The sequence below is a fragment of the Oncorhynchus mykiss genome, chromosome 3 (assembly GCF_057628025.1).
Source record: "Oncorhynchus mykiss isolate SJ-2025 chromosome 3, ASM5762802v1, whole genome shotgun sequence".
Taxonomy (NCBI): domain Eukaryota; kingdom Metazoa; phylum Chordata; class Actinopteri; order Salmoniformes; family Salmonidae; genus Oncorhynchus; species Oncorhynchus mykiss.
The window spans coordinates 20,157,190-20,182,471 of NC_143024.1; the positions used below are offsets into that span (position 1 = coordinate 20,157,190).

Sequence of the window (25,282 nt, forward strand, 5' to 3'; positions counted from 1 at the left end):
TAGGTCAACATTGGATCATTCAGAGATCCTCACTGAACTTCTGGAGAGAGTTTGCTGCACTGAAAGTAAAGGGGCTGAATAATTTTGCATGCCCAATTTTTCAGTTTTTGATTTGTTAAAAAAGTTTGAAATATCCAATAAATGTCGTTCCACTTCATGATTGTGTCCCACTTGTTGTTGATTCTTCACAAAAAAATACAGTTTTTACATATCTTTATGTTTGAAGCCTGAAATGTGGCAAAAGGTCGCAAAGTTCAAGGGGGCCGAATACTTTCGCAAGGCACTGTATACTGTATGATACCTGACATAGTATTTAGTTCAGGTTTAGGTATGTGTACAGTATGATACCAAATGATCATGTCCAGCATGGACCCCTGTCCAAAGAACAACTACTCAGCAGATATGACGATGTATTCAACAGGCCCGTTGAATCAGTGCCTGGGGAGGTACACTTTGAATTGGATGAGAGCATCAGTCCAGTGTGCTCCTCGCAATGTGCCCATTGCAATGTGAAGGCCCAGCTGGACAAGGCGCAGATGGCCACATGACATCTGTGACTAAACCAACTGACTGGATCAGCAATATGGTCATAGTGAAAAAAACAGAGAAGCTGAGGGTCTGCATCGACCCAAAGCATCTGAACCAAGCACTGAAACGATCCCACTACATCATGCCGACACTAGAGGATGTCCTCTATAAGCTTCCCAAGGCCAGGATTTTCACCTTGGTGGATGCCCGAGATGCATTCCTTCAATGCAAGCTGGACGAAGAAAGCAGCTTCATGACTACCTTCTGGACCCCTGGGGTGGGAAACGCTGGCTCAAGCTCCCGTTTGGTGTCTCAGTGGCGCCTGAGGTATACCAACGCAAGCAGCACGAGTTACTGGCTGGGCTCAAGGGCATTGAACCCATAGCCGGTGATGTCCTGATCGTAGGCTGTGGTGACACAGACGAAGAAGCAGAACGTATTCATGATGTGAAGCTCCTGGCACTGATGGAGCGCTGCCGATCAGTTAAGCTTGGCCTTGGCCAGAAGAAGCTGCAGTTCAAGGTGAAAGATGTCCACTTCCATGGTCGCATTCTCTCGGCCAAAGGCCCGAAGCCGGACCTTGACAAAGACAGAGTGATCCTCGACAAGCCAAACCCGTCTGATGCAAAAGGAGTACAGCTTCTCATCGGCTTTGCAAACTATCTTGCAAAGTTCATGCCACACCTATCAACAGTCTGTGAGCCTCTGAGCCGGTTGCTGGACAAAGACAAGTATTTCAAGTATTTTTTACTTAAGTAGTTTACACCACTGACAATGACTCACCATATTCCAGAAGCACAATCAACACCTCTAGTCAGGTGTTGAAAACTAGTATGAGCTATACACTATGGTGCAATGCATCAGATTATTGTTTATTAAATGTGTTAATGTGTTTGTACCTGTCCCTATTCAAATAAACCAGAAAATACCACATTCACCATTATAAAGCAGTTAAGTTCTGCCACGGTTTGAGGAAAGAAAGATAGTTGGGGAAATCCCATGTCTAGAGAATCCTGTAGTAGTCTATCAGTTTTTCTGTGATGAAAATAAATCTGTTATTGAACGTTTTCCTGCAATGGTTCCTCATTCTCAAAGTGTCACTTTCTCCTCAACGTGCCAAGGCATTACTTTAGGACTCAGGAGTGAGGAAAGGACTTGGTAAGAAAGGGCCTTAAACCTACCCTTTCTGTAACAGACGCTTAAAACTAGCGTGTGTTAATTGATAGAATGCTTCAGATTGTTTATTCAATGTGTCAATGTTGGAAGAATAGGCATGACTCCCACTCACAATGGTTCTCTGGAAGGTTTTTACTCAACACCCCTCTATGGAAGTCATTAGAATTCTGTGACAAGTTAAAGGAGGATGTTTCTCAGTAATCGCCCACATTTCTTTATCATTCCATAACATCAGGAAGTAGTCAGTACCATGGAATAACTGAAGACGAGTAGGCGGCCAGTATGTTGCAATAAGCCTTAGGGAATTATTAACAGAACGGTGTTTCTGAAGAATTGATGTGTTATTCCCCACCCATCTTAAAGTGTCAATCCGCAGTTGAAACAATAACCAAACGTCTTCCCTGGCCCTGTTTTGGTAAAAAGCTGAGGGATAGGGCTGGATAAATGTAACCACTCTTACATTTATAGACAGAGCTATGGATGCAAGGACTGACCATCCAGGATATCAAAATGGTAAGTTATAGTGTTTGTGTACTTTTACTATGTTTACAAACATTGGAGTAAAAACAAGCTTTTATTTTGTGTTCGGATGATTGGGTAGGACAGTTGTAAAATAGCACCGGAGAAGAAGGCCGTCGTTTTACGTGTCCCCAACCAATTGTGTTTTTTTTATTTGCGTTTTTAACTTGTTTTTTTACTTATAATGGACATAATGTTGCCGCTACCGTCTCTTATGATCGAAAATAACTTCTGGACATCAGGACTGTGATTACTCACCACAGACTGGCAGAATCCTTTTTTTCCTTTAATGAGTCTGACGAGCACAATGCAAAGGATATACTGCTTTCTCGGGAACAGAAAACGTTTGACCTCTGTCATTGCCAACAAAGGGTATATAACAAAGTATTGAGATAAACTTTTGTTTTTGACCAAATACTTATGTTTGGTCCTCCTTTTCCTGAAGTCCACAATCATCTCTTTAGTCTTGGTTACGTTGAGAGATAGGTTGTTATTCTGGCACCACCCGGCCAGGTCTCTGACCTCCTCCCTATAGGCTGTCTCGTTGTTGTCGGGGATCAGGCCTACCACTGTTGTGATGTCTGCAAACTTGATAATGGTGTTGGAGTCGTGCCTGGCCACGCAGTCGTGGGTGAACAGGGAGTACAGGAGGGGACTGAGCACGCATCCCTGAGGGGCTCGTGTTGAGGATCAGTGTGGCAGATGTGTCGTTACCTCCCTTTACCTCCTGGGGGCGGCCCGTCAGGAAGTCCAGGATCCAGTTGCAGAGGGAGGTGTTTAGCTTATTGATGAGCTCTGAAGGCACTATGGCGTTGAATGCTGAGCTATAGTCAATGAATAGCATTCTCACATACAGTGGGGCAAAAAAGTATTTAGTCAACCACCAATTGTGCAAGTTCTCCCACTTAAAAAGATGAGAGATGCCTGTAATTTTCTTCATAGGTACACTTCAACTATGACAGACAAAATGAGAAGAAAAAATACAGAAAATCACATTGTAGGATTTTTTTATGAATTTATTTGCAAATTATGGTGGAAAATAAGTATTTGGTCAATAACAAAAGTTTATTTCAATACTTTGTTATATACCCTTTGTTGGCAATGACAGAGGTCAAACGTTTTCTGTAAGTCTTCACAAGGTTTTCACACACTGTTGCCCATTCCTCCATGCAGATCTCCTCTAGAGCAGTGATGTTTTGGGATTGTTGCTGGGCAAAGATTTTCTATGGGGTTGAGATCTGGAGACTGACTAGGCCACTCCAGGACCTTGAAATGCTTCTTACGAAGCCACTCCTTCGTTACCCGGTGTTGTGTTTGGGATCATTGTCATGCTGAAAGACCCAGCCACGTTTCATCTTCAATGCCCTTGCTGATGGAAGGAGGTTTTCCCTCAATATCTCACGATACATGGCCCCATTCATTCTTTCCTTTACATGGATCAGTTGTCCTGGTCCCTTTGCGGAAAAACAGCCCCAAAGCATGATGTTTCCACCCCCATGCTTCACAGTAGGTATGGTGTTCTTTGGAAGCAACTCAGCATTCTTTGTCCTCCAAACACGACGAGTTGAGTTTTTACCAAAAAGTTCTTTTTTGGTTTCATCTGACCATAGGATATTCTCCCAATCTTCTTCTGGATCATCCAAATGCACTCTAGCAAACTTCAGACGGGCCTGGACATGTACTGGCTTAAGCAGGGGGACACGTCTGGCACTGCAGGATTTGAGTCCCTGTTGGCGTAGTGTGTTACTGATTGTAGGCTTTGTTACTTTGGTCCCAGCTCTCTGCAGGTCATTCACTAGGTCCCCCCGTGGGGTTCTGGGATTTTTGCTCACCGTTCTTGTGATCATTTTGACCCCACGGGGTGAGATCTTGCGTGGAGCCCCAGATCGGGGGAGATTATCAGTGGTCTTGTATGTCTTCCATTTCCTAATAACTGCTCCCACAGTTGATTTCTTCAAACCAAGCTGCTTACCTATTGCAGATTCAGTCTTCCCAGCCTGGTGCAGGTCTACAATTTTGTTTCTGGTGTCCTTTGACAGCTCTTTGGTCTTTGCCATAGTGGAGTTTGGAGTGTGAGTGTTTGAGGTTGTGGACAGGTGTCTTTTTATACTGATAACAAGTTCAAACAGGTGCCATTAATACAGGTAACGAGTGGAGAACAGAGGAGCCTCTTAAAGAAGAAGTTACAGGTCTGTGAGAGCCAGAAATCGTGCTTGTTTGTAGGTGACCAAATACTTATTTTCCACCATAATTTGCAAATAATTTCATTAAAAATTCTACAATGTGATTTTCTGGATTTTTTTTCCCTAATTTTGTCTGTCATAGTTGAAGTGTACCTATGATGAAAATTACAGGCCTCTCATCTTTTTAAGTGGGAGAACTTGCACAATTGGTGGCTGACTAAATACTTTTTTAGCCCCACTGTATGAGATGAGTAATGTAGGGTATGTAAACATGATATTAAGTAGCATTGTTTAAAGTGGTTAGTGATATATTTTACATCAATTTCCATTATTAAAGTGGCTGTAGTTGAGTCAGTGTGTTGGCAGCAGCCACTCAATGTTAGTGGTGGCTGTTTAACAGTCTGATGGCCTTGAAATAGAAGCTGTTTTTCAGTCTCTCGGTCCCTGCTTTGATGCACCTGTACTGACCTCGCCTTCTGGATGATAGCGGGGTGAACAGGCAGTGGCTCAGGTGGTTGTTGTCCTTGATGATCTTTATGGCCTTCCTGTGACATCGGGTGGTTTAGGTGTCCTGGAGGGCAGGTAGTTTGCCCCCGGTGATGCGTTGTGCAGACCTCACTACCCACTGGAGAGCCTTATGGTTGTGGGCGGAGCAGTTGCCGTACCAGGCGGTGATACAGCCCGACAGGATGCTCTCGATTGTGCATCTGTAGAAGTTTGTGAGTGCTTTTGTTGACAAGCCGAATTTCTTCAGCCTCCTGAGGTTGAAGAGGCGCCTTCTTCACGACGCTGTCTCTGTGGGTGGACCAAATCAGTTTGTCCGTGATGTGTACGCCGAGGAACTTAACTTACTAACCTCTCCACTACTGTCCCGTCGATGTGGATAGGGGGGTGCTCCCTCTGCTATTTCCTGAAGTCCACAATCATCTCCTTTGTTTTGTTGACGTTGAGTGTGAGGTTATTTTCCTGACACCACACTCCGAGGGCCCTCACCTCCTCCCTGTAGGCCGTCTCGTCGTTGTTGGTAATCAAGCATACCACTGTAGTGTCGTCCGCAAACTTGATGATTGAGTTGGAGGCGTGCATGGCCACACAGTCGTGGGTGAACAGGGAGTACAGGAGAGGTCTCAGAGCGCACCCTTGTGGGGCCCCAGTGTTGAGGATCAGCGGGGTGGAGATGTTACCTACCCTCACCACCTGTTGGTGGCCCGTCAGGAAGTAGAGTACCCAGTTGCGCAGGGTCTCGAGCTTGATGACGAGTTTGGAGGGTACTATGGTGTTAAATGCTGAGCTGTAGTCGATGAACAGCATTCTCACATAGGTATTCCTCTTGTCCAGATGGGTTAGGGCAGTGTGGTTGCGATTGCATCGTCTGTGGACCTATTTGGGCGGTAAGCAAATTGGAGTGGGTCTAGGGTGTCAGGTAGGGTGGAGGTGATATGGTCCTTGACTAGTCTCTCAAAGCACTTCATGATGACGGAACTGAGTCATTTAGCTCAGTTACCTTAGTTTTCTTGAGAACAGGGACAATGGTGGCCCTCTTGAAGCATGTGGGAACAGCAGACTGGGATAAGGCTGGATTAAATATGTCCGTAAACACACCAGCCAACTGGTCTGCGCATGTTCTGAGGACGTGGCTGGGGATGCCGTCTGTTCCTACAGCCTTGCGAGGGTTAACACGTTTAATGTTTAACTCACATCGGCTGCAGTGAAGGAGATTCCGCAGGTTTTGGTTGCGGGCCGTGTCAGTAGCACTGTATTGTCCTCAAAGCGGGCAAAAAAGTGATTTAGTCTGTCTGGGAGCAAGACATCCTGGTCTGCGACGGGGCTGGTTTTCTTTTTGTAATCCGTGATTGACTGTAGACCCTGCCACATACCTCTTGTGTCTGAGCCGTTGAATTGCGACTCTACTTTGACTCTATACTGGCGCTTAGCTTGTTTGATTGCCTTGTGGAGGGAATAGCTACACTGTTTGTATTCGGTCATGTTTCCGGTCACCTTGCCCTGGTTAAAAGCAGTGGTTCGCGCTTTCAGTTTCACGCGAATACTGCCATCAATCCACGGTTTCTTTTTTGGGAATGTTTTAATCGTTGCTATGGGTACGACATCGTCAATGCACTTTCTAATGAACTCGCTCACCGAACCGGCGTATTCGTCAATGTTGTTGTTGGACGCAATACGGAACATATCCCAATCCACGTGATCGAAGCAGTCTTGAAGCGTGGAATCAGATTGGTCGGACCAGCGTTGAACAGACCTGAGCGCGGGAGCTTCTTGTTTTAGTTTCTGTCTGTAGGCAGGGAGCAACAAAATGGAGTAGTGGTCAGCTTTTCCGAAAGGAGGGTGGGGGGAGGGCCTTATATGCGTTGCGGAAGTTAGAATAACAATGATCCAGGGTTTTACCAGCCTTGGTTGCGCAATCGATATGCTGATACAATTTAGGGAGTCTTTTCAGATTAGCCTTGTTAAAATCCCCAGCTACAATGAGTGCAGCCTCAGGATATGTGGTTTCCAGTTTGCATAGAGTCAAATAAAGTTTGTTCAGGGCCATCGATGTGTCTGCTTGGGGGGGAATACGGCTATGATTATAATCGAAGAGAATTCCCTTGGTAGGTAATGCGGTCGACATTTGATTGTGAGGAATTCTAAGTCAGGTGAACGGAAGGACTTGAGTTCCTGTATGTTGTTATGATCACACTCGTTAATCATAAGGCATACCCCCCACCCCTCTTCTTACCAGAAAGATGCTTATTTCTATCGGCGCGATGTCTGAAGAAACCAGCTAGGTTCACCGACTCCGTTAGCGTCTCTCGAGTGAGCCATGTTTCTGTGAAGCAAAGAACGTTAGTCTCTGATGTCTCTCTGGAATGCTACCCTTGCTCGGATTTCATCAACCTTGTTGTCAAGAGACTGGACATTGGCGAGTAGTATGCTAGGGAGTGGTGAGTGATTTGCCCGTTTCCGGAGCCTGACCAGAAGACCGCCTCGTTTGCCTCTTTTACGACGTCGTTGTTTTGGGTCGCCGGCTGGCATCCAATCCATTGTCCTGGGTGGAAGGCAGAACACAGGATACGCTTCGGGAAAGTCATATTCCTGGTTGTAATGATGGTGAGTTGCTCTTATATTTAGTAGTTCCTCCCGACTGTATGTAATAAAACCTAAGATTACCTGGGGTACCAAATACTGCATAGTTTCCTAGGAACGCGAAACAAGGCGGCCATCTCTGTCGGCACCGGTAAAGCACCGCCTTATCTCAGCTCACTGGTCACCATAGCAGCACCCACCCATAGCACGCGCTCCAGCAGGTATATCTCACTGGTCATCCCCAAAGCTAATTCCTCCTTTGGCCGCCTTTCCTTACAGTTTTCTGCTGCCAATGACTGGAATGAACTGCAAAAATCACTGAAGCTGGAGACCCATATCTCCCTCACTAACTTTAAGCACCAGCTATCAGAGCAGATCACTGCATCTGTAAATAGCCCATCCAGCTACCTCATCCCCAATACTGTTATTTATTTTGCTCCTTTGTACCCCAGTATCTCTACTTGCACACTCATTTTCTGCACATTTATCACTCCAGTGTTTAATTTCTATATTGTAATTATTTCTCCACCATAGCCTATTTATTGCCTTACCTCCCTTATCCTACCTCGTTTGCACACACTGTATATATACTTTTTTCTATTGTATAATTGACTGCATGTTTGTTTATTCCATGTGTAACTCTGTTGTTTGTGTCGCACTGCTTGGCTTTATCTTGGCCAGGTCACAGTTGAAAATGAGAACTTCTTCTCAACTAGCCTAACTGGTTAAATAAAAATATACAGCAGTGGAGGCCGCTGAGGGGAGTCCGGTTCATAATAATGACTGGAAAGGAGCTAATGGAATGGCATTAAACACATGGAAACCATGTTTTATTTATTTGATACCATTCCACTTATTCCATTCCAGCCATTACCACGAGCCTGTCCTCCCCAATTAAGGTGCCACCATCCTCCTGTGGTGTACAGTATGTGTATATTTTGCATTTGTTAAATTATTTTGATGTGATATAAAAGTAAAGGGCTTTATTTTTCTAGTATCGCATTTGAGAATCGATTGGCGCTTAGAGGTTTTGACTGCCAGAGCCAGTCTACCTCTGAAAATAACAGAAGGTCCTTGGACCTTAAGGAGTAACGGGGAGGTTAGGCTCCTTAAGAGGACATCTTGAGCTAGTGCTAGCTATGAATATTTATTAACATTTAAGATGCATTGGGATGTCAGTTTCCATGTGATCAATGCATTTTGAAAAGTCAGCGCTACATATACAGTACATGTCTTTCTGGAGATGTCTTTCTGGTACTAGTAAAAATGTGTTTTGTGCTTCACCACTGTACTGTAGTTCATTCTAACGGTCCTAAATTCTAGAACACTGCTGTGCTTAGGCGTACACGTTTTGGACTATGATAGACGCTCTACACCTGCCTCTTACCTGTGGAATGTGATGATGTCACGGACAGGTAGCGCAGGTGCGGCCGCTCCATGGCAGTGGGTGTGGCCAGCAGCAGGAGGCGGTTGGCATGGAGATGAGACCGGAGACATTCTCCATCTTCAGAACACAGGAGAACGACCCGGTAGGTGGAATAATCAACCACACTTTATTCTGTAGCATGTGGTAATAAGTGTGGAGGGTACTGATGTTTCATCTCCCTCTGTCCCCAGGCCTGTCAGTCAGAACAGCACCTAGGGCAGTACTACACTGTGCCCCCCTCCCACTTCCACACTGTCTTCCCCCATGGCCTGCCTCCACGATACCAACAACAGGTTGTGTGTGTGTGTGTGTGTGTGTGTGTGTTTGTGTGTTTATTACAGTATGACTGACTGTCTGTACCCATGTCCAGGTGAAGACGTTTAACGAGGGCTGTGTGATGGTAAGGCAGCCTGCTCTGGAGCTGATATCTCACCTGAAAAGAGCTGACTACAGCAAGCCCACCCTGCGCTACCTACTCTGTATCCTACCCTACCTAATATACCTGATCACACCTCAGTGTACCTTTACACATTTAATATACAGTCGTGGCCAAAACATTTGAGAATGACACAGATATTAATTTCCACAAAGTTTGCTGCTTCAGTGTCTTCAGATATTTTTGTCATATGTTGCTATGGAATACTGAAGTATAATTACAAGCATTTCATAAGTGTCAAACGCTTTTATTGACAATTACCAGAAGTTGATGCAAAGAGTCAATATTTGCAGTGTTGACCCTTCTTTTTCAAGACCTCTGAAATCTGCCCTGGCTTGCTGTCAATTAACTTCTGGGCCACATCCTGACTGATGGCAGCCCATTCTTGCATAATCAATGCTTGGAGTTTGTCCGAATTTGTGGGGTTTTGTTTGTCCACCTGCCTCTTGAGGATTGACCACAAGTTCTCAATGGGATTAAGGTCTGGGGAGTTTCCTGGCAATGGACCCAAAATATCAATGTTTTGTTCCCTGAGCCACTTAGTTATCACTTTTGCCTTATGGCAAGGTGCTCCATCATGTTGGAAAAGGCATTGTTCATCACCAAACTGTTCCTGGATGGTTGGGAGAAGTTGCTCTCGGAGGATGTGTTGGTACCATTCTTCATTCATAGCTGTGTTCTTAGGCAAAATTGTGAGTGAGCCCACTCCCTTGGCTGAGAAGCAACCCCACACATGAATGGTCTCAGGATGCTTTACGGTTGGCATGACACAGGACTGATGGTAGCGCTCACCTTGTCTTCTCCGGACAAGCTTTTTTTCCAGATGTCCCAAACAATCGGAAAGGGGATTCATCAGAGAAAATGACCTTTTGCAGAATATCAGTCTGTCCATGATGTTTTTCCTGAAGAGAAGTGGCTTCTTTGCTGCCCTTCTTGACACCAGGCCATCCTCCAAAAGTCTTTGCCTCACTGTGCGTGCAGATGCACACACGCCTGCTGCCATTCCTGAGCAAGCTCTGTACTGGTGGTGCCCCGATCCCGCAGCTGAATCAACTTTAGGAGATGGTCCGGGCGCTTGCTGGACTTTCTTGGGTGCCCAGAAGCCTTCTTCACAACAATTGAACCGCTCTCCTTGAAGTTCTTGATGATCCGATAAATGGTTGATTTAGGTGCAATATTACTGGCAGCAATATCCTTGCCTGTGAAGCCCTTTTTGTGCAAAGCAATGATGACGGCACGTGTTTCCTTGCAGGTAAGCATCTGTTATTTGAACTCAATCAACATAACAGAGTGATCTTTAGCCTTGTCCTCGTCAACACTCACACCTGTGTTAACGAGAGAATCACTAACATTATGTCAGCTGGTCCTTTTGTGGCAGGGCTGAAATGCAGTGGAAATGTTTTTTTGGGGATTCATTTAATTTGCATTGCAAAGAGGGACTTTGCAATTAATTGCAGTTCATCTGATCACTCTTCATAACATTCTGGAGTATATGCAAATTGCCATGCCATCATACAAACTGAGGCAGCAAACTTTGTGGAAATGAATGTGTCATTCTCAAAACTTTTGGCCACGACTGTACACAGTCATCCCTGTACCTCTCTATGACCTGTGTTGTCTACCTGTATTGTGTTGAATTATGTTGGTGTTGACCTTGACTGGTTGTGTAGATGGGGTGAAGGGCAGAGGGAAGACCATGTCTCTCTGTCAAACTGTCCACTACTGCTCCACACAAGGATGGCTAGTACTACACATACCAGATGGTGAGTAACACACACACACCCCGACGTGGCATACACACAGACACACAAAATAATGATGATGATGATGATGATAATAATCTCCTCTCTATAGCCCACCTGTGGGTGAAGAACTGTAAGGAGCTGTTGCCCTCCTCCTACCACGCCTCCCGCTTTGACCAGCCAATACAGGCCTCCAACTGGCTACGCAACTTCAGAACCACCAATGAACACTTCCTCTCCAAGGTAGCCCCTCCTCCTCAGATAGATAGTGGGCGCCAGGTACAGTGCCTGTCAAAAGTTTGGACACACGGTGTGCAAAACTGTCAAGGCTTTGCACACCGTACAAACCCAAAAAGCTGTAATCACTTTTTGGGTTACTACATGATTCCATATGTTATTACATAGTTTTGATGTCTTCACTATTATTCTACAATGTGGAAAATAGTAAAAGAAAGAAAGAAAGAAACCCTGGAATGAGTAGGTGTGTCCAAACCTTTGACTGGCACTGTATGTGTTGCCTGTAGGAACACATCTAGGATCAGTTTACCATCCCCTAATCCTAACATTAGAAGTAAGATACAGTGCCTTCAGAAACTATTCACACACCTAGACTTTTTCCACATTTTGTTGTTACAAAGCCGGATTAAAATAGATTTAATTGTTGTTTTTTGTCAACGATCTACACAAGTTCTCAAAGTGGAAGAAACATTTTATTTTTTTAATTCATGGAAAATAAAAAAAATAATATTTTGATTTGAGTTAATACATGTCAATCACATTTGGCAGCAATTACAGCTGTGAGTCTTTCTGGGTAAGTCTCAGAGCTTTGCATACCTGGATTGTACCATATTTGCCTAATATTTAAAAAAGGAACATTCAACGTCATCTTTGTAAGCAATTCCAGTGTATATGAAACTTTGTTTGTTTCACAGTGTCGGTTTCTTTTTATCCTAAAAAAACTCCAGAGGCCTTGCCGATGACAAGTATACCCATAACATGATGCAGCCACCACCACTCTTGAAAATATGACATGATACTCAGTGATGTGTTTGTTGTGTTGGATTTACCCCAAACAACACTTTGCATTCAGGACAAAAAGTTAATTTCATACCACATTTTTTCAGTATTACTTTAGTGCCTTATTGCAAACAGGATGGCTTCCTTCTTTTCACTCTATCAATTATGTTAGTATTGTGAAATAACTACTATGTTGATCCATCCTCCGTTATCTCCTATCACAGCCTTTAAACTCAAACTTTATTTAAATCACGATTCGCCTCATGGTGAAATCCCTGAGCGGTTCCTGCCTCTCCGGAAACTACGTTAGGATTGCCGCCTGTATCGTTGTGGGTTTAATTTTACACTTTGGATGGTGCATCAATAATAGCTCCACCATACTCAAAGGGATATTCAATGTCTGTTTTATTTGTATATTTACCCAACTACCAATAGGTGCCCTTTGTGAACCACAGGAAAAGCACCATGGCCTTTGGTTGAATCTGTGCTTGAAATTCATTGTTTGACTTAGGAACCTTACTGATAATTGTGTGTGTGGGGTACAGAGATGTCATTTTAAATACTATTGCACACAGTTGGTAAGCATATTTTTACTCCTTGAGGCATCCTGTATTCGTGACTGTGTCTCCCCTTGTTGTTTTAGATCAAGTTGAGGCAGCGGTACGTGTGGACTAAAAGAGAGAGCACTGAGGAGGGACGGCCACTAGGGGAGCTGGTGGACATGGTGAGTCCAGTGTCAACGTGCCCTTTATTAAGGCGTCAGCATCCTTCAGTTTGGCCGAACGAGTGTGCTCGCATGCTCCCTTAAGACCTTCACTTGAAAAATGAGTGTTAATAGTGCTGTTTGTCCATTTTTGAGATGCCGTAGTCAGAATTAATCTAAAATAACTTAATCTGTTATGACGTTTTTGCCAAGGCGATCTTAGTCATGCAATTTTATATTTAACTAAGATGTATTGTGCAGTATTTTTCAATAAAAAAATGTGCATGAAAACAAGTAATCTCTTGTTGAATGACAACAAAGACTTTATTGCAGAATCCCTACTGTTTTCATGTGGAAGCCTTGCGTCTGGGCTCCAGTTCTGAAACATAATTGGTTCAGTGCACTTCTCTTAAGAATCTCATACCACGTATCATTGTTAAGCTGTGCTTTTTTCTCCCCAGGGAGTGTCTCGTGTGAAGAGCAGCAGTGATGTGGTGGGGGCAGTTCTAAAGGAGCTGAGGCTACAGGCTGGGGGGACAGAGGGGGGCTTCAGGCTGGCTGTGGCTGTTGATGGAGTCAACGGTCTCTGGGGAAGGACCACGCTCAAGAAGGAGGACAAGAGCCCTGTACTAATACACCTATACATTCATTCACCTCACTGTGGATCTATAAAAAATGTTGATTTCTATTGCTTCCATTTTTGCCTTTGTAATTTCTGTGTAAAGATTGCTTACTTGACTGACCTTTCTCTCCCCTGTCACTTTTCCCTTCTCTCTCTACTTTTTCTGTGTCTCTCCTCTCTGCCAGGTGGCTCCAGAGGAGTTGACGTTGGTTCATAACTTGAGGAAGATGATCAACAATGACTGGGTGAGAACTGCATGGTGGTTATCCTCTGTGTACTAGACATTAGACAATTGTGATTTACACCTCTGTTCCTCTCTCTCTCTCCTCAGTGTGGAGGGGCGGTCATCGCCACGCTGTCTCAGACAGGATCTCTCTACGCTCCAAGCTCTGCCTACCTGCCCCAGGAGCTGCTGGGAGAGGCAGTGGTCATGATTACACCCTGGTTAATGTTGTTGTATGTCCAGTCCAAAAACTACCTCTAACCCTTGGTGTCTATTGATCTGGGCTAACAAGGGAATGATGTAGATGTTTTTGGACAAGACCCTTCTGATGTGTTTATTTGACTGATGATGCATATAGAAACAGAAGTTCACATATTAAAAACATCTATCCTCTGTTCCTCCTACAGGAGGGCTTTGGCAGCATGGACCCATTTATCCCAGTACCAGTCTCCCTCTACAGTGAGAAGGAGTTTGAGAGCTGTTACCTCTACTACCTGGACCGCCACTGGCTACAACACCCACACAGTAAGAGATATTCACTTTCACCACTGTTTGTGATGGTTTAGATTATGACATGTTGAACTGATTGAGAGATTTCTCTCTATAAGGTCAGAGAGAGGAAGGGAAGAAAGAACTGATCTTCCTCAGCAACAGAAACCCTTCTGTACTGGAGAGACTGTGTGCCTTCCTGTAACATCACACATGGGCCCACACCCTCCCACTCACCCATAGAGATAGGACTCATCTTTATATCTGTGACAGCATGGGCAGTGCCATTGAGGCTATAACCCATAGGAATCCCCACTCAGTTGACTACTTTGACCACTTTAAAATGGCGGAAGCCCTCGATGGTGCTGCCCATGCGACATCAAGGCCACTAGCATTCTCTATGGGACAAACGCCAACAGACTCATACATGGATTATAACGTTGCAGTTGTGTATGTGTCCCTCCATAAATTATTCTGTTGTGATGCATGATAGTGTCTTTCATAATAAAAATATACATAAACAGTCAGATCTCATGTTCTCTTTTATATGAGCCAATACAGCCATTTTCTTCATGAAAAGTTAGTGATATTTGTCTTTTGAATATAGAGAGTACCTGACACAATGCACATAATTACAACACAAATGACTACTTTAAGTCAATAGTTTTATTTGACCAAATCAAAGGGTTAAAAAGCCTCAAGGCTTTTGAATACAGTTTAGTGGTAGATGTAGACAGGTATGGTCAAGTGAAGCTGTTACTCTGCCTCATTACTAGTGTCCTCACGAGAGCACCAGACCATATTTCTGGGACTGTAGAGCATCAGGGCACCTTCGTCAGTGAGGGTGAGGTGACCTCTGTGCATTGTTGGGCTGGTCGATGTTACGATGTCCAGATCACCTCTCGGTCTCTGTAGAGCTCCAGGGTACCTTTGTCAGTGAGGGTGAGGTGGCCTCTTTGTGTATTGTTGCAACGGGCGGTGTTACTTGACCAAATGGGATGGTCCTGTTTGGTGTAGATGACCAGGTTTCCATCCTGTTGGAGGATGAGCCTCTGAGCATCTTTGTTCACAGTGTTTGATGCCCAGACAACCCGACCCCAACCGTAGAGCACAAAGTTGCCATCGGTCTGCAAAGAGAAAATTAATTTGCATATAAACATGTTAGACAGATGACCACTGTACTGCTGTGCATTCCTTTCATCCACTTAAATGATTACTTAAAGTTTAGGGTGAAAAATATTTCCCAAATTATTTTTCAATATTCGCGGCAAGTGTTCGTCAGCTAAAACAAAATATTAGGGGTGTGCATTTATTCCATTCGATACGTATCTAGATACTTGGTCTGCGATATGATACAGGAATGATACGTTTTCATTTGAAACAATGCGATGCGGTTTTGATTAGAGAATGAATCAATGCGATTTGGTTTGATGCGATGTAAATCGATGCACTAAGATTTTCATTTCCCATTCTAAATTAAAATCTGCAATTCGTAACATGTCAGAATGTATAATGGACATCCACAAATGAATACACACATTAGGAAACGTAACATATCAATGGTGACCCGTCAGAGGGCAGAGCCTGTTTTGCATGTTATTTTGGCATTAATACGTGTCACATATCAGTTTGCAAACAATGTAAAAACATTAAAATTAAAAAAAGTGAATAAATCCGCATACAAACATGGTCTATTTTTTGCTTTCTTGAGTAAGGCAGCTTCAAAATGCAGGTGTTTCAGCATAGCTCATTGCTTTCTGTGGTGGTGGGACAACCATTGGAAAATACAGAGCTTAGGGATTGGTAATGTATTCTAGTTGTGCAGTGATTGGCTCAATGTTCTGTCACTCATTGGGACACCACATAAACGCAAAATATACATTGAGACCTCAAATTCAAGTCCCATGGGTGCTGCCATAGTTAGATTAGAAGTGCCCATCCAAGAAGGTTCAAGGTCGTTGGCCACAGAAATTGTTAAATCACGTTATATCTACCGTAGATTTGATTGGACTGATCATGTCAACAAGCATGACAAGCAGTCATCTTCATGAATCACGGTGACAGTCTGCTGGCAAATCCTTTTCAATCCTTGTCATATGAAGAGAAATTATAGATAAAATGTATTGCTGCTCATCGACCATAAACATTACACAAGTTGGAAAATGCTAATTCAACAATGATTGGTTTGGAAAGAATCAGTGGCTAAGTGCAAGCATTGCAAAGCAATCACTAGCCTGCTATTCAGTAGAGAGGGTGTTTGGTCCAAGTCTGGGTTTAAGGGTCTCTATTCCAAGCTTAAAAGGATAAACATTCAACACCATGAACCAGAAAAGTTTGAATACATTGGCCATGCTGTCAATCCAGCATGCCTTCTGCCGCATTCAAAACAACTGGAAACTTGGAAATCTCAGACTTTAATGAGTTCAAGACAACAGGGAACTCTGGGAAAAAAACAAGCTCAGACTGGGAAAATACATTTTTGAACGGTCATTCAACTCGGAATTCAAAGTTGTGAACTCGGGCCTCTTTCTAGAGCTCCGACCTGAAGATCACTGACGTCATGATTCAACCTTGTTACTCGGGCCTCTTTCTAGAGCTCCGACCTGAAGATCACTGACGTCATGATTCAACCTTGTTTCCCCCCCCCCCCCCCCCCCCCGAGTTCCCAATTGTCTTGAAAGCACCATAAATCCAGGAAATGCCAGACTGATGAAAAATTTGCCCACAAGGACCGCCGCGCCACCTTCCTGTTCAAGTGAGCACGGCACAACAAGGGGAGTCCAAAAATGTCTTGTTTGCAGCTGCATAAATTATGTAATATGACAGGGAGATATGTATACTGTAGCTAAGAAAGTACTACTATGTGTATTTTGTGTAGTAAGCTGTTAGTAGCCTATGTGCCTCACCCTAATAATTTGGTCCCTTCCCCCCCTACTGTTCTGACTTGGTGGTGCCTATATGTAGCCTATTTTAGAGTAATGTAATCATTGAATATTGTAAGAGCTTTCATTGTCTGCTTATATGCCCCCTTTATCCTATGGTACTGACTTGGTGTACAGGGAGAATGCTGTAAGAACGGCCCATGTTCTGAATTCTGTCGCTGTACATTTCAAAAGTGCTTAAAGCTATATTGACTGCGTCCGCTCATTAATGTTGTACTCGAAATTACAGATTGCCTCTTATCTGCTCGTTGTCCCCTTATACCATAGTTTGTACAACTCAATTATCAGTAGAAACCACATTTGTTTAAGCAAGTCAGCCATATCAGCTATGTTTTTACAGTAAATGATGAATTAACCGTGTCGCTGCCAGACAAGACTCCACTGATAGCCAGGTGTAGCAGTGATAATGATTCACGCAATTGGGCTGAAAAGAAAGCTCTGCTGTTGGGACAGCTTTCTGTAGGCCCTAACAGTTTGTGGGCACCATTGTAGTGCAATTCGTGTATTGCTTAGTGTTGTATTGGCGTTGCTGTCATGCATCTAAAACATATTTTTTTGTTCACCCACCAAGATTTACATGCTAAAATCGCCACTGCATATCCATACTAAATGCAGTGTCTTGGATTTACTTACAGAATAATACGAAATGCTCGGAGACCACATTGAGTGGGGTGGTAGATGCCTAGTCTCTATTGCTCAGCTCAGGTGCCTATATAGACATACATCATTTACACACACGCACACACACAGAACCCAGGTCCTGCGTGTCCTCAGGCACTCATTTGTTGACTTCGAAAAAGCCTTGGTTTCATGCATGTTATCAGAAGCCGCCTCACTACATTTGTTTTACTCACTGCTTTAGCACACTCCACCAACCCTGATGTCCTTGCCGTGTCTGAATTCTGAGATTTCCATACCAAACTACAACATTTTCCATCAAGATAGAACTGCCAAAGGGGGAGGAGTTGCAATCTACTGCAGAGATAGCTTGCAAAGTTCTGTCATACTTTCCAGGTCTACGCCCAAACAGTTTGAACTTCTAATTCTAAAAATGAATCCCTCCAGAATTAAGTCTCTCACTGTTGCCTCCTGTTATAGACCCCCCTCAGCTCCCAGCTGTGCTCTGGACACCATATGTGAATTGATTGCCCCTCCTCTTCAGAGTTCGTTCTGTTAGGTGACCTAAACTGGGAAATGCTTAACATCCCAGCAGTCCTACAATCTAAGCTAGATGCCCTCAATCTCACAAATTGTCAAGGAACCCACTAGGTACAACCCTAAATCCAAAAACATAGGCACCCTCATAGACATTATCCTGACCAACTTGCCCTCCAAATACACCTCTGCTGTTTTCAATCAGGATCTCAGCTATCACTGCCTCATTGCCTGTATCCGCTATGGGTCCACAGTCAAATGACCACCCCTCATCACTGTCAAACGCTCCCTAAAACACTTCTACGAGCAGGCCTTTCTAATTGACCTGGCCAAGGTATCCTGGAAGGATATCGACCTCATCTCGTCAGTCGAGGATGCCTGGTCGTTCTTTAAAAGTAATTTCCTCACCATCTTAAATAAGCATGCCCCTTTCAAAAAAATGTAGAACTCCAGACCTGACTGCCCTCGACCAGCACAAAAACATCCTGTGGCGGACTGCACTAGCATCGAATAGTCCCCGCAATATGCAACTGTTCAGGGAAGTCAGGAACCAATACATGCAGTCAGTCAAGAAAGCAAAGGCTAGCTTTTTCAAACAGAAACTCCAAAATGTTTTGGGACACTGTAAAGTCCATGGAAAACGAGAGCACCTCCTCCCAGCTGCCTACTGCAATGAGGCTAGGTAACACGGTCACCACTGATAAATCCATGATAATCGGAAATTTCAATAAGCATCTCTACAGCTGGCCATGCTTTCCTCCTGACTACCAGCTCCGCACCCCCCGCAGCTACTTGCCTGAGCCTCCCCAGCTTCTCCTTCACCCAAATCCAGATAACAGATGTTCTGAAAGAGCTGCTAAACCTGGACCCGTACAAATCAGCTGGGCTAGACAATCTGGACCCTCTTTCTAAAATGATCTGCCACCATTGTTGCAACCCCTATTACCAGTCTGTTCAACCGCTCTTTCGTATCGTCCGAGATCCCTAAATATTGGAAAGCTGCCGTGGTCCTCCCCCTCTTCAAAGGAGGTGACACTCTAGACCAAAACTGTTATAGACCTATATCCATCCTGCCCTGCCTGTTGTCCGGAACTCTGGCAGTCTCTATGGGGGTGCCACAGGGTTCAATTCTCGGGCCGACTCTTTTCTCTGTATATATATCAACGATGTCGCTCTTGCTGCGGGTGATTCCCTGATCCACCTCTACGCAGACGACACCATTCTGTATACATCTGGCCCTTCTTTGGACACTTAACTAACCTCCAAACGAGCTTCAATGCCATACAACACTCCTTCCGTGGCCTCCAACTGCTCTTAAACGCTAGTAAAACAAAATGCATGCTTTTCAAACGTTCGCTGCCCGCACCCACCCGCACGACTAGCATCACTACTCTGGACGGTTCTGACTTAGGAATTTGTAGTTGTCCACATTCTAGGTGTGTGGCTAGACTGTAAACTCTCCTTCCAGACGTATATCAAACATCTCCAATCTAAAATGAAATCTAGAATCAGCTTTATATTTCGCAACAAAGCCGCCTTCACTCACACCGCCAAACTTACCCTTGTAAAACTGACTATCCAATACTCCTGTCAGCAAACTGGATGCAGTCTATCACAGTGCCATCCGTTTTGTTACCAAGGCCCCATATACCACCCACCACTGCAACCTGTATGCTCTAGTCGGCTGGCCCTCGCTACATATTCGTCGCCTGACCCACTGGCTCCAGGTCATCTATAAGTCTATGCTAGGTAAAGCTCCGCCTTATCTCAGCTCACTGGTCACGATAACACCCATCCGTAGCACGCGCTCCAGCAGGTATATCTCACTGGTCATCCCCAAAGCCAACACCTACTTTGGACACTTTTCCTTCCAGTTCTCTGCTGCCAGTGACTGGAATGAATTGCAAAATAAATAAATAATGTAAAATTCGCTGAAGCTGGAGACTTATTTCCCTCACTAACTTTAAACATCAGCTAACCTATCGCTGCAGCTGAACATAGTCCATCTGTAAATAGCCCACCCAATCTACCTACCTCATCCCCATATTGTTTTTATTTACTTTTGTGCTCTATTGCACACCGGTATCACTACTTGCACATCATCATCTGCTCATCTATCACTCGTGTTAATCTGTTAAATTGTAATTACTTCGCTACTATGGCCTATTTATTGCGTTAACTCCTCACGCCATTTGCATACACTGTATATAGACTTTTTTTTCTACTGTGTTATTGAGTCTATGCTTGTTTATTCCATGTGTAACTCTTTATCTTGGCCAGGTCGCAGTTGTAAATGAGAGAGTTCTGTGACGACCCTCCCACTCTGTCTGCCGTATTCTCTCTGTTGTTCCCTTATTAGGATGCTGGTGGGCGGAGTTGGGAGGGTCCTCAGCTACATGGGAAACACCTGGGCCCAGGTGTTTCCCAGGATAAATACACCACTTCCCCATTCATGGAGGAGTCTCTCTCCATGCAGACACTTTGATAGGTTTTTTTGTTGTGTTTCTTGGTGGTTTTTGGTTGTTTGCTTTAGCACCTTTCAAAACCCTGCATTATCACATTCATGCATGCAAAACACTCACTTACACTACTGATTACACACACCATTGTATATTTTCCTTAGTTGCTTTAGTTAATAAATATATATATTTTGTTACTCCTTATCTCCACGTTGTCTCCCTTTTGTTACGGGCTTTGAGCCGGTTCGTGACAGTTCTAAACTAGCCTACCTGGTTAAATAAAGGTGAAATAAAAACATCTATCTCATGATCTACATCAGCAGGAGATATTCATTTAGAATGGGAAATTAATGTGCTCATGCAACAGTGCATAGAATCATATCGCATCGAACTGAATCTCAATTCGTTCTCTAATCAAACCATATCGTTTCCTACTAAAACATCATTTGTGTCTCATATCGGAGCCCATGTATCTAGTATACCCTGATTGTTTAAAGAAAAACTACCAAAACTATTTCTGATCGTGAACCTGGACAATAAAAATGAAATCTATTTTAAGTCCATTCAGCAGGTAATTCGATGATAAAGCTAGCCATTCCTGGTGCTTTTTCTCCACGCGAATGTTTTAAAAGCATCTAATATTTCTTTTTTAGTGGTGCCTGTTGAGTGATTTATTTTTCGTCTGCTGATAATTGCTTCAGGGTTGTTGAGTCTAAGGCTATAGGATTCGTCCAACTGTTTAATTCGGATTTATATCAATTTCCATAAAGCTTTTAAAATTGTCATTAATTGCGTTGTTTCTACGTAACATGAATTTGTATATTTTACAATTATAACTGGTTTAGCGTGTATTCGTTTTGTGAGATATTTACCAGGGTTATCTTCCATTAAGTAATATGCTTTATTTGAGTTTAACCTGTAGTTGTTGGCTCTCTTCAAAAGTAAAAGATCGTATTCCTGCGTAAATTTAGAAAATGTTATTTTCTTCTTTATCTTGTAAAGATTTGTTATGGGCTTTCTAAGATTGTGATTTATTTATCTTGCATTTTAATTTCTAAATCAGATGTAACTTTTTGCAGAGTATGAGATTATCATTCCCCTAATGTTTTTAAAAATTGTAATTTAACTAGGCAAGTCAGAACACATTCTTATTTACAATGACGGCCTAGGAACAGTTGGTTAACTGCCTCGTTTGGGGGCAGAAGGACAGATTTTTTTCCTTGTCAGTTCAGGGATTCAATCTAGCAACCTTTCGGTTACTGGCCCAACGCTTTAACCACTGGGCTACTTGCCGCCCCAATGTACACCTTAAATGCATACCAAATTATATCAGCTTTTCTCTGTCCTCTGTCTACATTTGTAATGGTAAATATTTTAATTTACGTATTTAATACTTTTCGGATCCAGAAGATGCTCGCTGATGATTATCCTACTACAGTTGCTGTGTAGGGGAAAAAAATAAAATAAGTGTATTTTTCTGTTGGTGTAATTAATCAGAATGATCATTATCATTTTTTTTTATCCAGTAAGTTGTTGAATGCATTTTTGGAGAGAAAGAAATGTAGTCAATTCTTGAATAGCTTTTCTTACTTAGAGAAAAAACAGATGCCTCGATCTTTAGTTTCTTGGCAATTTCTCACATGGAATAGCCTTCATTTCTCAGAATAATAATAGACTGACGAGTTTCAGAAGTTCTTTGTTGCTGGTCATTTTGAGCCTGTAATCGAACCTATTTCTGATCAATTTGATGTTATTTTAATGGACAAGAAATGTGCTTATCTTTCAAAAACAATGACATTTCTAAGAGAATAAAAAATAATGTTTCAAGATTAAGGTTCAGCTGAAGGCACCAGAGTTAAATCCTCTCACTTTACCAGTAACTTTTTCTGCTACCATTGATGTCAAGCCGTCTACACATAGAGTTTGATGCATACGTTTGATAAATCCAACATATGCAACATCATTTCCAATTGAACGCTGCGTTTGCCTTGCAGCATTGCGTTGCAGAGTCAGTTGCAGTGAGTTCTGTGTGGTGCATATGTTGGATTTATCGAATGCATCAAACTGTATGCTAGATGGCTTGACGTTAATGGAAGCAGAAGGTGAATGTTGAACTTTTGTTGTACACATTCCCATTAAACATTTTTTAAATATAATGAAAGTTTGACTACATAATCTATTACACAGCATTGATTTAATGACACGGTCTGTCTGATCACAGCATGAATCGTTACATCCCTACAAAAACCATTTCTAAGGTCAAAATAAGTTGCAGACCAGATATCTAATGTTAATATAATTGAAATGTAAGTGTTTCACTAACTATTGTACCTGAAAGATAGCTTTAAATTGTCCATTGTTGGAGAGGAGGTAGTCCTCTTTCAGCAGAATCCTCTCAGTGCTCATGTAGTTCATACTCATGATTCTGAAAGAGAGAATTTATATTGTTTATTTGCTGCTGTTTATTAATTATAGTAAACACCCACACAAACAGGAAGGAGCGAAACACATTTAGACAAAAGGAAGAGAGAGGAAATGTGCCTAAACTAGCCCTTTTATAATGAGAATGTATCATTTCAGTTCTAAATGACAAATGTAAAAAACAACTAAATAATACACAAAAGTAATAGAAATGCATCTCATTAAGACCTAATTTAACTGGCTATACATGAATTACATAAATTAAAAAAACACACGTTAAAATAGGAGTTACCTCAAATTCTTAAATGAACTTCCAAGTATTTAGGAGCAGTAGATTGAAGAGGCAGTTGTGCGGTGATGAAGCAGCTCTGGCCTTATATCCCTGCTCAGGTGAAGGGGGTGGAGTAATAAGGATGAGGAAATGGGTGGTGTCCACTGTACATTAAATTTGACCAAATGCGGCAGAAATGTACATGATAGATACAATGACCAGTGGTGGGAAAAAGTACCCAAATGTCATTTGAGTAAAAGGAAAGAAACCTTAATAAAAAAATGACTAAAGTAAAAGTAAAAGTCACCCAGTAAAATTATATTTGAGTAAAAAAACAAATACATATATATATATATATATATATTTGGTTTTAAATATATTTAAGTATCAAAAGTAAAAGTTGAATAATTGAATAATTTCAAATTCCTTATATTAAGCAGACCACACTGCACCATTTTCTATTAAAAAAATATATATATTTACAAATAGCCAGGGGCACGCTCAAACACGAAGACATAATTTACAAACAAAGCTAGGGTTTAGTGAGTCCGCTAGATCAGAGGCAGTAGAAATTACCAGGATGATTGTTACGGAGTGTAATTTATAGGTAATCGACTACACGGACTGTTTCCTGGACTCAGTGTGTAGGGATTTATTTGTACAATGCTTGAACAAGGCTATTGAACTTGACATTGGTGTCTGTCTTCATTCCTTTATCCAACATTTCGTACTGAAACATGGTATCAGAAGTGTCTTGAAAACCACACGTCTGTTATTTCTGTAGCTAAGTACAGTATTGGCGCGGTTACGTCCCATATGCGAACACACGCCGTTTCCTACTGCTAGTCACAACACTGATCAACTTGTTGTTAGCTGGCAAGCTAGCATCACTACCTAATGTTACCCCGATGGCTGAAGGCAAAGATATCTCCTATTCCATCGCTATGGCAGCGAACATTCCGCCACCAAATCCCATGGTTCTCACAGGGGTCTCGAATACTAATTGGTACAACTTCAGGGATGAATTCGAGGACTATGCGCTGGCAACCGGTTTACATAAGAAACCCAACGAGGTCCAAGCGGCAACTGAGGAGTTTAATGGGCAGCGAATGCAGGCATTTCTACCGGCACAAACTCACCCTCACAGCACGACAACAGTGTGATGCAAATGCTATATTGGATTGCATTGGAGAATTACTTCAAACCCACCAGGAACGTCATTTACGATTGGTTCGTTTTCGGAAGCTGCAAACAGGGTGAGTCAGTACACATCTTTGTAACACGTTTGAGAGAAAGATCCGCTACTTGTGAATCCTGGGGATTGAAAGATGAATTGATTCGTGACAAAATAGTGCTGGGAATTGCAAATGAGGATACGCGCCGGCGTCTACTAAGAGAGATACGCATTGCTTGCTCTTTAGGGTTTTAGGCTGGGTTTCTGTACAGCACTTTGATATATCAGCTGATGTAAGAAGGGCTATATGAATACATTTGATTTGGTGTAAATACTGTGAAAATACACACGCACGAGGCAAAGAGCACTGCCCTGCCCTGCCTACATTAGTAACTGCCTTTGAAATGTGCTGCACTGCCGAAGTCAGTGACATAAGAATGAGAGCAATGGAAATCGAGGCCCCATGCACCGACGTTGATACTGTTCATGCTGTTGCCAGGCAGACATTCTGACAAAACAAACCAAGGCAGAGTAATTTACCATGAACTGTGAAGACAGAGAACCCCATAGCACGTATCTGGGTTGGCGCCTCCCCTTGGGTTGTGCGGTGGAGGAGATCTTTGTGGGCTATACTTGGCCTTGTCTCAGGATGGTAAGTTGGTGGTTGAAGATATCCCTCTAGGGGTGTGGGGGCTGTGCTTTGGCAAAGTGG

At 43.0% G+C, this 25,282-nt stretch overlaps 2 protein-coding genes across 2 annotated transcripts; one reads left to right on the forward strand and one right to left on the reverse strand.

Annotated features, from left to right (window-relative positions):
* Window positions 1-8,389: 8,389 nt before the first annotated feature.
* Window positions 8,390-13,920, forward strand: LOC110520850 (small ribosomal subunit protein mS29). Its single transcript, XM_090224098.1, has 9 exons — window positions 8,390-9,019; window positions 9,108-9,209; window positions 9,287-9,395; window positions 11,023-11,115; window positions 11,207-11,337; window positions 12,755-12,835; window positions 13,276-13,440; window positions 13,622-13,681; window positions 13,768-13,920. Exons 1-9 carry the CDS (start codon window positions 8,966-8,968, stop codon window positions 13,918-13,920), a joined length of 948 nt encoding a protein of 315 aa, XP_090080224.1. The 5' UTR covers window positions 8,390-8,965.
* An 876-nt stretch (window positions 13,921-14,796) lies between these two features.
* On the reverse strand, window positions 14,797-24,541 carry LOC149984440 (B-type lectin plumieribetin-like). Its single transcript, XM_090224107.1, has 4 exons — window positions 24,291-24,541; window positions 23,418-23,507; window positions 23,036-23,129; window positions 14,797-15,275 (listed from the first exon to the last, which is right to left on the reverse strand). Exons 3-4 carry the CDS (start codon window positions 23,123-23,125, stop codon window positions 15,030-15,032), a joined length of 336 nt encoding a protein of 111 aa, XP_090080233.1. The 5' UTR covers window positions 23,126-23,129; window positions 23,418-23,507; window positions 24,291-24,541; the 3' UTR covers window positions 14,797-15,029.
* Window positions 24,542-25,282: the final 741 nt, after the last annotated feature.